Source organism: Physeter macrocephalus, chromosome 20, assembly GCF_002837175.3.
Source record: "Physeter macrocephalus isolate SW-GA chromosome 20, ASM283717v5, whole genome shotgun sequence".
Lineage (NCBI taxonomy): Eukaryota > Metazoa > Chordata > Mammalia > Artiodactyla > Physeteridae > Physeter > Physeter macrocephalus.
The window spans coordinates 80,261,768-80,276,323 of NC_041233.1; the positions used below are offsets into that span (position 1 = coordinate 80,261,768).

Sequence of the window (14,556 nt, forward strand, 5' to 3'; positions counted from 1 at the left end):
CTAGAAGGAATCAATAGCAGAATAACTGAGGCAGAAGAACGGATAAGTGACCTGGAAGACAGAATGGTGGAATTCACTGCCACGGAACAGAATAAAGAAAAAAGAATGAAAACAAATGAAGACAGCCTAAGAGACCTTTGGGACAACATTAAACACAACAACATTCGCACTATAGGGGTCCCAGAAGGAGAAGAGAGAGAGAAAAGACCAGAGAAAATATTTGAAGAGATTATAGTCGAAAACTTCCCTAACCTAACATGGGAAAGGAAATAGCCACCCAAGACCAGGAAGCACAGAGAGTCCCATACAGGGTAAACCCAAGGAGAAACATGCAGAGACACATAGTAATCAAACTGGCAAAAATTAAAGACAAAGAAAAATTACTGAAAGCAACAAGGGAAAAACGACAAATAACATACAAGGGAACTCCCTTAAGGTTAACAGCTGATTTCTCAGCAGAAACTCTACAGGCTAGAAAGGAGTGGCATGATATATTTAAAGTGATGCAAGGGAAGAAACTACAACCAAGATTACTCTACTTGGCAAGGATCTCATCCGGATTCGACAGAGAAATCAAAAGCTTTAAAGACAAGCAAAAGCTAAGAGAATTCAGCACCACCAGGCTTTCTATTTATTTTATATTGGAGTATAGGTGATTAACAATGTTGTGTTAGTGTCAGGTGTACAGCAAAGTGATTCAGTTATACATATACATGTATCTATTCTTTTCCAAATTCTTTTCCCATTTAGGTTATTACAGAATATTGAGCAGAGTTCCCTGTGCTATACAGCAGGTCCTTGTTGGTTATCTATTTTAAAAATAGCCGTGTGTATGTGTCAATCCCAAACTGTTTAAATCTGGAAGCACCAAACGTTTCAACCAGTGTCTGTCAAGTATATGGTAGAGATGGGAGTCTACCTCTCTCACTTAAAAAAAAAAAAAAATGGGGGGGAGGGAGAAAGCACCAAACAAATCTTAATTGGGATATTTCAGGTGGAAAGATGAAAGGAACTTCCTCATGAGTGAGGCTCTTATCTAAGTCCAAGGAAACTCCATCCGTGGGAATTTAGCCACCTTTGATCTGCATGGAAAGACAGCCACTCACTTTCGGGAGCCCATACAAAAGGGAAGGAAAGGAGACATACCTCACACGCCTGTTAGTGTGAAAGGAAATTAAAGACTTCCCAGGCCCTCTGATGAAGGAGAGCTGTGGCTCAACACCTGTCTAGAGATCTAAGATCACAGCCTAGGGTAGGTGATGAAAAATTGTAAAGAGCTGTTGATGAAAATCATGGGTGTGCTGCCATCCAAGATTTTTCTTTTCACCTTGTAATTCTAAAAGGGAAAAACACCAAAACCTTACGGTTCTGTGTCATGATGCCTCCAGATTCTTTCCAAATGTATTTACTATAATCCTAGCATGACCACCTGGTCCTGCAAGTGTGGTCAGCAGGAGGCCTCTGCAGAGAGGGAAAGTCCTGAGGACCCACCTGTGCTCAGTCACCCTCGGGCCGTGGTTAGGAACCCAGGTGTTCATTTCCCAACACCCACATGAATGAGCTCTCATAGAGACTTTCATATTTTTACTTTGTTATTAGAAAGTAAAAGGTGTTCATTGTCATTCGACTAGTGTGATGGGTTGGAAAGAATATGGACCAAGGATGTGCGCTATCATCAGACCCGAAGGGGGGACCAGTGGGTAAACTCACCTTGATGATTTTCTTCAGGACGGTTGGCGTGTGGGTGACCAGAGACCGTCTTTGCTTTGGCGTCTCTCCTCTTTTGAGAGGTGTGTTAGGAGGTAAGTTTTCATCGAATAATTCAGGTCTCAGGCGACCACCAAAGGAGACCCGCCTCCTCTTCAGGGACACCCCATCCATCTTATCTAGAAGAATGGGTACAGACGTAGAGAGGGCAAAGGAGAACCGTACCATAGGTGTGACTTGTTTCCATTTACCATTAAAGACAAACTTACTGTAAATTCACTGAAACCTGGCACCTCACACACCTTTACTCTCTTGTGATGTTGACGAGGGTGACGCTGCTTCGAGAGCTCAGGAAAGATCCAGGACAAACCACTAAATGCCCAGTCCCAAGCTGACAGGACATGGACTTTCTTTAAACATTGACAAGTCCTGTGCGGACAGAGCTTAATAAAGGGAGTGGCCTGGAGCAGTGGCTCCCACTTTGGAGCAGGGGGACGATGGGGATGAGGCTTCAGCAGTGGCCTGAGAAATCTTTTCCAAGAGACTCACACTCGGGTCCCACTCAGACCTACCCAGTGTGTAGAATTCGAGCTGGAAACTTCTCCTGGTGATATTTATTGACAGATGGGCAATTCATGCATCCCAAGCCCCACTATCCATCTTTGTGAGCCACTTGTCAACATAATCCCTTGCCTAAGTGAGGTGCCCCGTTTGTAAGACTTGTGGGGACTCCGTGACTGATGTGAGTGGGTCTGCTTTCAGAGCCGCACACCCCTGCCCTGGGGGCTCCCTGCAGAAGCAGAGCTGACAGCAGGGCACAGCATCAGAACACCTGGGGGCCCCCGAGGAGCGTGGGAGGCCCTGGAGCTACCACGCCTCCTCCACAGGTCACATCTCTGCCACCCACGGGGTGCCATTAGGTTACTGGTTTCCCCATTGGCAAAAGGAAGATAACAGAACTCCTGTCCCGTGGGCCCTCCTGCTGCCAGGATAGAGGATGGGAAATGAGTGTCTGAAAGGCACGTAAAAGAACACCTGGCACGTAAACCCATGGGGATGGGGCAGGTGTGTTCTAAGCCACCCCACATGAAAAGATTTCCAAGGGATTTCCACTGACTTATTCTAGAGGATCAAACTCATAGGATAAAAGAGCTTATAGTTCAGAATTAAACTCCTGTGAAAAGCAATTATGCTTATGCTTATTCTCCTTTGTTTTGTGGTAGACAGAAGAATCAAATGTTTTTGGACCACCTTTTCTCCTTAGACCCCCTGCTAATTCTTCCCTAATAACCAGCACTTCTTCTGGTTGGTTGCTTATCTGAGTCTTCAGGCAAATCTATGAGTAGATGATGAATATGTGCCTTTATGTGCCTCACAGAGCTAATCATTCGTGAATGAAGGAAGGTCCCACTAATTCATACCTAGACATAAGGTAGATGTAAATTTGGGGGGGAAATAAATTTACAGTTAAATAAACTTACTCGTGGAATCGCCGAAGCTGCTGCCATCAGCCGAGCTAAGACTGGGTGACCCAGGGCACACCGGATCAGCTGCCACACCCAGCTTCTCAGGCTTGTTGAGAAAATCGCTTTGAATCTTCCTTTCAACTTGAGGGACCAACGGAGCTGAAATTGTCTGAGGCAGAATCTCTGTTTCTGTTGTCAGATCGTCAACATTTGTAGGAATCCTCTTCCTCTTTCTGGGGCAAAGTTTTTCTGGTGTATTTCCAAAACTCTCAACTTTAATGGGCGTTTGAATTCTAGGTAAGAACTTCCGAGGAGGAAACGTTTTATTCTCTGCCCTGGAGCCTTCACTTTGATCTAGCTTCAGGGATGCACCACCATTGACAACACTCAGGTCTTCACTCCACGGACTCCGTGAGGGACTTTGTTGTGAATATCGTACGGGGGTCGTGGTTTTCAGCGTCTCTATCTCTGTGCAGAGGATGCTGGGACTCCTGGTCTCCTTGGGGGTCTGAAATGGCTCATCACGCCTCTTTCCCTCAGTCTGGCTACTTCCTCGTTCTCCTGAAGCAGCGTCTGCCTTAATTTGGGGGCTTTGGCCCGATTTTGGTCTGGATTTAAGTGAGACCAGAGTCTCACGCTGTAAACCACCAGTGCTTTCTTTTTCTGTTGTGCAATGACTCTGTGATCCTGATTTTCTGCGATTCTGTAGAACACTGACTTTTCCTGATTTCACATCTAACTCCACCTTCATTGACTCATAAAGCCTCCTAAAGGGAGACTCATTTTGGTCACTCCCCTTAAGACACTTTATAGAGGAAGAAGCCTTCAATTCTGCATTACTGCTCCCGAATGTTACACTGGAATCTTCTAGAGAATCCCCAGCAGTGGGAGTTGTTGCATTTCTGCCGTTATCTCCAGGAAGTTCTGAGGAATGAATGCTGTTAGGTGCTTTCCCAGCAACAGGATCTTCTGAGCCACCTGAGACAATACCCTCTCCTGTGACATCCTTCCCATGCACCACAGGCCTTCCTGAAGCAGCTTCTTCTGTGAATTTTGAACGGGCACTGGAATCTTGAACTCTTCCATCTTGACAATGAGTTATGAAATAAGAAGCAGAAATTCGAGATTTTCTCAATGATTAATTAACATGGGCAATATTCACATTTTAAAATTATTTCAAATTGTCTTAAAAACCTAGCTTTTCACTTAGCCTACAAATTTCTTAATGTCCAAAATGTATTATAATGGTATTCTGGTACTAGTTCCATGATGAAAATAAATAAATCACTTTAGCCTCCTATACCTCCTATAACCAACAGGAGACATCCAATGCTATCAATCTGCTCAGAATTAGGGGGACAACTGAGCATGACAATTCATCTCTACATGGACCCTCCAACAAGTATATGGCACCCATACATCTCTTGTGAGAAAAGTTAACTCGGGTGTCTGCCTATGTCTGTCCCTTCCTTGCCACAAAGCTACATAGAGAACAGATCTTACAGGATCCCAGACAAAACCAAAATCTACTAACCAGGGTTGGAAGGGAAGCTAGATCTTGAGACCCGACGCGAAGGCTCCTGTGAATTGGCAGATAAGAACAGCAATTTAGATGACTTTTCAAATATCGACAGTCGTATTTACTAAAATGTTCTTCCTGTTGATGACCTTCTCTACCCAACTGTTCTTAGGAAACTTTCAGAGACTTTGAGAAACGAGCCCAAGACATTGGGCTGATACTCATAACACAAGCATTTCTCAGTTGATTTTTTAAAAATATAGTAATAGAATAAGAAACAAACTTGAAGATTAAAATTGCTTAAATTGAACCTCAGTGACTTTTTATAACTTTCTTGAACTTCTATGAAAGAAGAATCAAAGCTAAAAGTAAACATCATCCACACTCAGTCTCTGGGGACCTACCAAGGGCACAGAATTATTGACTTTACACTGTTTTATCAAAAGTTGGCTACAGGACCCGTGGGTGAAGTGGGGCTCCACTTAGCATGTGTGCTCATTGCTGGCAGATACTAAGGGATTATCTGAAAGCCCAGAAGTTAAGGCAAAAGCGAAAACAATGCACCCAGAGGCCCTGTGCCCTCAGAGCACGGGGCTGGGGTGCAGCCCTCCTGCTGGGCCACCTTCACAGTCCTTCCCAGGCAGCTTTTTAGAGGGTGAGGAACAACTGCAGAATAACACAGATGTAAGATATAAAAGTCCAATATTATTTCAAAGGAGGAAAAATAATATCCTCTGAATTATTAGGGGGGAAAATCACAAAATATATCCAAAGGCAAATACTTTAACTTCTTTCTTTAATGAATTTCCGATATCTTGGTATTGAATACGCTGCTTCTCAAACTTCCCATGTGAGGGCTCGGTTTCTAACTTCCAATCTGAAGTTGACAAAAGGAATCATATGACTGAACAATAAAAATGAATTAAAATTTAAAAATGTTTGCAAAATACAAGCCCATATTTTTTGTACTATAATATCCAATAGCCATAAAAATCACTGTCAAATAACATGTTCTAAGTATTCAACTTCAATATTTACATGATCACAATCCAGATAATGAACAGGTCATAGACCACTGGGACCTCTTATCTAACCCATAGTCCAGCTTTTTGGTTGGTTTCCTTATACCTACTAACAAGTTAGAAGCAGCGTTTGTTGGTGGGTGGGATACCTCAAAAGCTAGCTTTCCCCCAAAGCTATTGAGCGGGGTTGACATTAAAGTTAGTCCTCTGGGGAAGCAAGGGCACATGGCAGGAGCAGGGAACTTCAAATGCAGAGCCCACTGCTGATTTCAGGAGTATCTGTGCTAAGACTCTTAAGCCAGGGAATTCCAACCTGGTCAGAAGAGAATAGATTGAGTAGCTTCATAAAAAGTAAGAAGGATAAGAAGTCTCAGGATTAACCCAGAACCTTCTAAGTCCTACTAAATCTCCCAGGATGGGCCCAGACTACATTTTAATAAGGTGGGCCATTTGGAATATGTTTTCTCCACTGATAGACACAGGGCAGTAACTCTCCTCCAGTGTCGTGGGTCATCTGTCTGCCAAAACTGGGAAGCATCATTGGTACCTACAACTCTGATGTAATTATTTTGGATGAATAAAGACCGATGAGTACAATGGGACAAAAAATGAGCCGCCAGATCATGTGGTTCTGGAATCTGAGCTCTGCGTCAGGGTTGCCCTAACCAAAGGTTTGCAAAACCATATTGTGAGATACTCTAGGAGACTTTGGGCCCAAAGTGTAACACCTAGTACTCTCATTTTGAATAAAAGAGGAAGGATAGTTTAGATTATCTTAATATATCTACGTTCAACTTGTTTTACTATCTTAGCGACATTTTCCTACTATAACTGGTAAGTCGTTCTCCCTTGTGAGAAATCAGTGTCAAGTGCATATAAATGATTTCATATCATCATGCAAAAGAATCAGAGCCCAAAGTTCCATAATATCCCCCCATCACCTGTTCCCATCTTTGTCCTGGAAATTCAGGTGACCTGCTTCCATTCTGATGACTTTCATTTTCATACCTGAAGTGCACAGAATGACAGGCACATATTCAGATTAAAGATTTGTAACCAATGGTAAAACTTCCGCATCTGACTAATGTCCAAGGAGCAAGGAAAAAAGATCAGGTTTTGTTCAAGATATTACCTTATTCATGGAAAGAAATTAAGAAAGTGTTTTTACGGTAAAAACTTAGGTAAATTGGTTTCTTTTGGAACACCACGGTCAGAGGTTGGGACCAGATTAAATTTCTGAACCCTGACTAGTCTGTAAGATTCAACAACTTCCCTGAGCACCTCCTGTGTTGGAACCAACTGCACAAGAGAGCAAAACCTGGTGTCTGCCAGTTTTTGTTCGTGGAAATCATCTGATGGCTTGGAAGGTCAACCAAGAAGCTGGGTGGCAACTGACACCTTTATCACTCTGTGATGTCATTCACTGCAGGGTAACCACAGAGCTATACTTTAAGATCACTATGATCTTTTCAGCTTCCCACTTACTCCATCTGTATCTGGACAAAGACAGGCACATTTTAGGAAGACGCAAAGATATTTAGCAAGAGACATGGTTGTTCTGACAGACCTCAGGTATCCATTCACAGAAACTTTTATAACACATACTGAACGCGGGTACCTCGGTGAGACAGCCTGATTTGAATTTAGATGCCACCTAAGTAAGCTCTAAAGCAGCCAAGCGTCTGGAATTGTTTCTCATGGTACCAGAGTTCTGAATCAAGCCCTTCTTCCTGTGACCCATGTCCTAGTCTTGTTGGAGGTATTTTGTCATCTCAACTAATCTTAATTTGAGCAGCATCTCATTTGGGGGACATACTTCTGTTCTCCATTCCTCATCAAATATTTCCTACCTAGAAATAATATTTATTTCTCTATCTAATAAAAAATACCCTTTAAAAATGAAGGCAAATTCACAAAAAGCACAGAAAAAGAAACGACCAGGATATTCAAATTAGAAAATATCTATTTAATACAAATGAAGGCAGTTATGAAGATGGAGCTCCATTTGGCAGAATGGATGGCAAAAATGATCCAACTATATCTGCCTACAAGAGACACAATTTAGAGTCAAAGACACAAATAGGATGAAAGGATAATGATGGGAAAAGGTATACCATGCAAATAGTAACCAGAAGAGAGGTGGAGAGGCTGTACCAATACCAGACAAAATAGACTGTAAGATAAAAATTATTCACAGAGACACTGCACATTTTATAATGATAAAAGGGTCAATCCATCAAGATCAACCAGTTGTAGACAAAAGTGCACCTAACAGCCGGTTCCAAAAGATCATCTAAACCTTAAGGATTATGAAAGTTGAAAGCAATGTGATTAAAAAAAAAACCAAACTATAGTGTGAAATCCCTCATCAAAAGCATTACTAAAGGTACAGGACATTTCAGAATGATACATGATAGAGCTTCATCTGCCAAGAGGAGACAATTCTTAATTTAAACCCATAGTATGGCCTCAAAATGTCGGAAGCAAAAACTGACAAAGTTAAAAAACAAAAAGAAAAAAAAAAAATCTTCAATGCGTGATTTCAGCTTACCTGTCCAGGTAACTAAGAATCAGGGGAAAAATTTACTAGGATTCTAGAGTCAGGAATTTGAATCTGATGGACCTACACAGATAGAGCACTCCACCCAGCAGCTGTGGAACACACATTTTTTCCAAACACCCAGGACAGATTAGTAAAAATTTAACCATATCTGATCATAAAAAGCAAGCTCTGACTCATTTCAGAATCTGGAAATTACTCAAATGTCCATCCAGAATGAATACATTGTGTATAAATGTGTATGTAACTGTGGATATTATTTCAGTGAAATCCTTAAGCAGTGAGAAGGAACAAACTGGGATGAATCCATCCATCCCATCCATGCTATGAATCCCACAACCGTAAAAGCAGAGCTCAGTTACTAATTTATGGAGTTTAATAAAGGCAGACAAAACCATAGCAGTTAGAGATGCATGCTTAGGTAGTAGAACTCTAAAGACTTTCATGCTATCAGAAAAGCCACATTAGTGGTTTACTTGGTGCAGGGAAGAAGTAATGATTAGAAGATGCATGAAAGAAACTTCCGGAAATGCTCTGTTTATGACTTGGGTGGTGTGTTAGTTCTATAACAGAATGCCACACCCTGGGTGGCTTAAACAAGAGAAATTTATTTTCTCGCAGCTCCAGAGGCTGGAAGTCCAAGATCGAGGTGTCAGCAGGGTGGCTCCCTTGGGGCCGCTCTCCTCGGCTCCGGCCGCCCTCTGCTGCCTCTTCGCGTGGTCATCCCTCTGAAAACCTGCTCCCCTGGCTTCTGTGTCCTAATCTCCTCTTCTTATAAGGACACCACTCGGATTGAATTAGGACCCAGCCTAACGGCCTCACTTTAACTTTATCCTCTCTTTCAAGGTCCTATTTCCAAAGACAGACACACTCCGGGGAGCTGGGGGGGTCAGGACTTCAGCTTGGGAATTTAGGGAGAGCACAGTTCGGTCCATGATGGGTGATGATCACAAGACTGGTCACTTCATGGTAAGTTGGGTCATACATCTCGTTTTGTAACTTTATGAGTGTATTTTACTTTAAAATAAAAAAAGTAAAATGAATGCAGTTTCACAACACTTGCAACCAAAGGAAACTTCTTTAGGACCTGGCCACCTTGGCATAGTTACATGCTCTCAAATCTTTGAGCTGGAGCACACAATAAACGTCACCTGCCATTCCTTCTAGATCCATATTAATTTAGATAAAGACTGTGTCAGGAATGGCACCCTCAAACATGTTGACATTCACCCGCATTAGAGAAGGATCACTGATGAACTGTGAGGCTAGTTTTTGGTGAATCAGAAGGTCTATTTATTTGTAGCCCATTTCTTACCTACCTGAAAGACCGATCAACAACAGTTATCACATCTCCATGTTTTAGCTGTACAGGTTTATCAAAAGTAGATCCATTTACTTGTGTTGGATTTGTGGAACTGAAATTAAACAATATTGCCTACAAGTAGAAAAGAGAGGAAAACATGTAAACTAACAAATGGATAAAAAGTGAAAAGTTTTAAAAAACAGACTTCCAAAACCCACTCACCTCCTGCTCATTGATTTCAATTTTGCAGTGTTGTTTGGACACTACGGGAAGCTGAATACGAATGTCACACTCAATACCCCTTAATTCAAAAGAATAAAGATTTTTTAGGTTGCTGCAATTTAAGAAACTTACATCAGTGATTCAAAATAAAACAGCATCTGACTCTATGTTTGATCTGTAAATGTAAAGACTTCATAAAGGAAAGACAAACTGGGCAATGTAAATGATCTTTGCATTTTGCCCACAATTTTTATAAGTATTGTATCTGCAACTATTTTAAATCATTAAAACTTAGAGTACTTAAAAATAATTATAATGGAAAATATTCGAATACAAAATTGAATTGCCTTTCACTAAAATATCTATGCTTATAAGATCCAACTAAAGGAGTACTTTACATCAGTTTGGAGAATATTTATTGTTTGTACTCTGTGCTTTTTTTTCCTATAAAAAAGCTTTATGTATGTTTATTGGTAATGCTATGTATGTTTAAAGGTTTAATCATCACCAAAAGTGCTGTTATTTCATGCTAGGACCTCTCCGTGTCTCAAGTTTCTTCATATACAAAGAGGACTCCATTGGCAAACATATCATGGTGTTCTTCAGAAAATTAAATGTTACTCATGTCTGTCATTTGCTTGGCACACAGTAAGTGCTCATAACTTGTGAGCTTTTTATTGTTTTAAAACTATATTGTTGGGACTTCCCTGGTGGTGCAGTGGTTAAGAATCCGCCTGCCAATGCAGGGGACATGGGTTTGAGCCCTGGTCCGGGAAGATCCCACATGCCGCAGAGCAACTAAGCCCGTGTGCCACAACTACTGAGCCTGCGCTCTAGAGCCCGCGAGCCACAACTACTGAAGCCCGTGTACCTAGAGCCCGTGCTCTGCAACAAGAGAAGCCACCGCAATGAGAAGCCCGCGCACCGCAACGAAGAGTAGCCCCTGCTTGCCACAACTAGAGGAAGCCTGTGCGCAGCAACGAAGACCCAACGCAGCCAAAAATAAATAAATAGATAAATAAACTACACTATTAACTGACAGAGTCACAAGCCTCCTATCATTACAGACATTAATCTACAAGCAACAACAAATTATCTAGATGCAACCTGTCTTTTTACAGAAAACTAACATCAGCGGGAAGCAGCTGAAGGGAGAATTCCCAAACCCACACAGAAACTAATCAAAGACGCCCTTAACAAGGCTCTTTGGGTCTCTGGTGTTCCTGTTACCATCCTGTGGTTTTACACGTTTGAACAGACTGTATGCCTCCTCTCTGTACTCAATACGAACCTCTGGAGTCTAAGAATATCCCTTCCTACCTGTATCATGACCAAACACTTACGAGTGGGTTTTTGGATTATAAAATCTTGCATAAAAATACACTTAATCAGGCTTCCCTGGTGGCGCAGTGGTTGAGGGTCCGCCTGCCGATGCAGGGGACACGGGTTCGTGCCCCGGTCCGGGAAGATCCCATGTGCCTTGGAGCGGCTGGGCCCGTGAGCCACGGCCGCTGAGCCTGCGCGTCCGGAGCCTGTACTCCGCAACGGGAGAGGCCACAACAGTGAGAGGCCCGGGTACCGCAAAAAAAAAAAAAAAAAAAAAATACACTTAATCACTACAGTATAATAATAGAATTACTGCTATTTGGTACCAAAATGTTTTTTGTTTTTCCCTTTTGAAGAGAGTGGAAGCTATGGAAAGTGAACAGCTACTTTAAGCCAAAGAAGAGAATATGATTTTTAGGTATCAGAGCATCCCAGCAAGAGAGAGAAAAAGACTATCTCATTAGAACTGAGAATCTGTTTGGCAGGAGACTGCCATCAGGAATCACTATAGATCAATGGTTCTTAACCTTGGTGCTGTTGACATCTGAGGCCAGCTAGTTCTCTAGTGGGAGCTGTCCTGTGCATTGTAGGGTGTTTGACAGCAACCCTGACCTCTGTTCCCTGACGCCAGTGGTGTGTGCCTCCCACATTGTGACATGAAAAAAATGTCTCCAGACTTTGCCAAATAGCTCCTGGGGGGCAATACGGCTCTCAGTTGATAACCACTGTTGCATACTGATTCCAAACTCAATTTTCCAGCTGATGTTATGACTGGACAATTGCCAGCGTGCTAAATAGTGATCAGCTCTCATATGCCAGGCCCCATACCTGACACCGAGTACATAATTATTAACTAGACAGTCCCTGTCCTTGGGGAGCTTAGTAGTGAGACAGACAAACCACAGCCTCATCACCATGTGTGGGGTTAGGAAAGACAAGAGCAGGGCTCAGTAAAGGTTTCTTCTCAGGTAACATGGATCCTGTCTCTGAAAGTTGGAAAGCAATCAGTCACGTAGGAGGGTAGAGAAATTCCAGAGATGAAAGTTCGAACTGGCTAAAAGCACCAAGGTGAGAAAGAGCTTGAAGTGTGGTGGAACATGGCAGGAGTGGGGCTGGTAGGAGGATGGGGTGTGGGTAGAAGGGGGTCAGGGTTCCACCACACAGGGTTCCACAGGGTGGGTAGCTTATCCATCACATGTTAGAAAAGGAGAGAGGGTGTGATTAATGGTGCCTGTTACACAGGGACCAGAGTTACTGCCACCACCAACACCAAGGCAACAAAAGAGAAGTTCTCAAAACACAACCAGAAGGACTTTCCTTCCCATTTCCATTTTTCCAAAAAGACCAACAAGCCATACACAGATTTCTTGCTTCACTTGTTCAATAATATCCCCCAGCAGCCAAGGAATGCCCAGTTTGGAGAGATTTCAGATGAACACAGTGACTTTCTAAAGACAGTCTGAAGTGAAGCAGGATTTGAGAATCCTTTACATTTTTCTCCAGTTATATTTTTATCAAATCAATTTAAAAATTTTTGTTTGACTGAAAAAACACAACTATGTAAACATTGTCTTCGAATTCTATTTCATAATAAACAACCAGTAGCATTGACAATACATAGGAAGTCCTGAGCAAACTCGAGGGCTGACTACTCCTAGAGCTGTGTATCTCGTCTGTTAATCTCTGGTTAGTAATATTGAGGGGTTTTTTTTAAGCTAAATTGTCTAAATTGTCCGCGGGTGGGCAGGGCTCACCTTCCAAACAAGCAGGTATGAAGGCTCAGTGGAAAGTGGGGGCCGTCGACCCCGCTCCTTCTGATGGTAACAAGGCGTCTTGTAGGACCCATTTTCTAAACAGGAATTTTGACTATAAGGTCAGGCATCAAAAGGTTTGCTGAAGCAGACTTACACGCAATCCTTTGACTGCACTTTTACATGCCACTGAACAAAATAACAAAAATAAAACACACAGGGAGTGAGGGTTATTCTAAAGCAAAGAGCTAAGAAGTTACTTGTAAGTGACCAACTGGGGTCGCGTGTACTATTCACCGCTGCCCCTGCCGCCCCGACCCACGCCTTACCTGACCCCGGTGGAAGCCCCAGCCAGGCCCGGGGCTGCCTCCACCACCCAGCGCCCCCCAGAGACCTGCGTGCAGGACGCCGCCCGCCAGGCTCTTGGCTCCCGGGAGTTCCCACCGAGACCCCACGCCAGAGCCCAGGACGAGCCGGGCCAAGGCCGCGCTCCGGCGCTGGTCTCCTCATAGCCCCGAGGGGTCCACGCGGCCTCCGGCCCGGCCGGCCGCCCCCGCCCCCGAAGCTCCCCGGCCGCGGCTCACCTAGGACGAGTCTCCCGGGGCGACACCAGTGGTTCCGCCGCTCGTCGGCGAGCAACCCGAGTCCGCACCGGGAGGGGCCGGCGACGCGTCCACCTCCGCTGCAGGGACCGGGCCTCAGTCCTCCGGCCCGCCCCCCACCTTCGCCGTGGCCCCAGTCCCCGCTCCCCCCGCCCAGTCCCCGCTCCCCCCGCCCTCGCCCTCGCCCTCGCCCTCGCCGGTGGCCCGCTGGCCCTGCCCAGAGCCGTCCCGCAGGTGCCCGGCGTTAGCGGCTCTGGCGCGGAAAGACGCCGCCGCGCCCTCCAGATTCAAACGATAACAGCGATTCAAATTTGGCGCTAAGCGCTGCGATTGGGCGCAAGGAAGAGGAGGCAGACCAATGGGAATGGAGGGGGCGGAGCAAGAGGGGACGGGCTCCGCGGGGCGGGGCGGAAGGGCTCGGCCGGGCTGGCTCCGGTGTATCCGCGGAAGACGCCCACCTGAGGGTCTTCAACTTCCACTGCACCGACGGGACTGAAATGCAACAGGGTCCCCCCGCCGCGAAACCCTTCTTGCCTTCTTTTCTCTAAGGACCAAATACAACTGTACAGTTAAGAGCGGTACATAATATGTTACTCATTGCTGGAAGGTTTACAATTTTTTAAAATTCCTGTGTCTCCCTAAAAATAACCAAGTGTTGTAAGCAATTTCTTGTGTCTTTTCCCAGTTACACATTCATTATTCTCTTATAAAAACGCACGAAGACTATCATAATATACACAGTGTTCTGTACTTTGTATTCTCTGCTTCACAAACTCCGAGGATATTAATATTGAGTACGTCTTCCTCCTTTCTTTCTTTTTGATGATGGCAAAGTATTCGGCTTTAGAAACCATAATTTATTTAATCTCTGCTATTGCCATACATATAGGTTTACAATGTTTTCCTCTTAGAAAAAATTCTTTAATTAATAAACCTGATGCACTACAAAATGGATGAATTGTAAAATAATTAGCCACAGGATTCCTCCACGTGCGTGATGGGACAGGGGGAGGGGAGAGCTTCTGCAGGCCCTCGTGGTACGAAGTGAATTGGGGATGTCCGCCCTCCAGCTCACTCC

The 14,556-nt window shown here is 44.0% G+C and overlaps 1 protein-coding gene across 4 annotated transcripts in view; it reads right to left on the reverse strand.

Annotated features, from left to right (window-relative positions):
* Positions 1-13,584, reverse strand: part of MKI67 (marker of proliferation Ki-67) — a 38,210-nt gene extending 24,626 nt beyond the window's left edge. For 2 of the 4 annotated variants that reach the window (XM_024121603.3, XM_024121602.2), the window contains exons 1-8: positions 13,461-13,584; positions 12,880-13,065; positions 9,800-9,878; positions 9,594-9,709; positions 6,656-6,722; positions 4,708-4,753; positions 3,189-4,259; positions 1,711-1,886 (exon numbers count right to left, since the gene is read on the reverse strand). In XM_024121603.3, coding sequence (XP_023977371.1) covers positions 1,711-1,886; positions 3,189-4,259; positions 4,708-4,753; positions 6,656-6,722; positions 9,594-9,709; positions 9,800-9,878; positions 12,880-12,971 — 1,647 coding nt within the window. In that variant the 5' untranslated portion in view covers positions 12,972-13,065; positions 13,461-13,584. Of the gene's footprint in view, positions 1-1,710; positions 1,887-3,188; positions 4,260-4,707; positions 4,754-5,474; positions 5,573-6,655; positions 6,723-9,593; positions 9,710-9,799; positions 9,879-12,879; positions 13,066-13,460 lie in introns of those variants that run through there. The other 2 variants (XM_024121604.2, XM_055081405.1) reach the window with 2 other exon arrangements.
* Between the last annotated feature and the right edge of the window lie 972 nt (positions 13,585-14,556).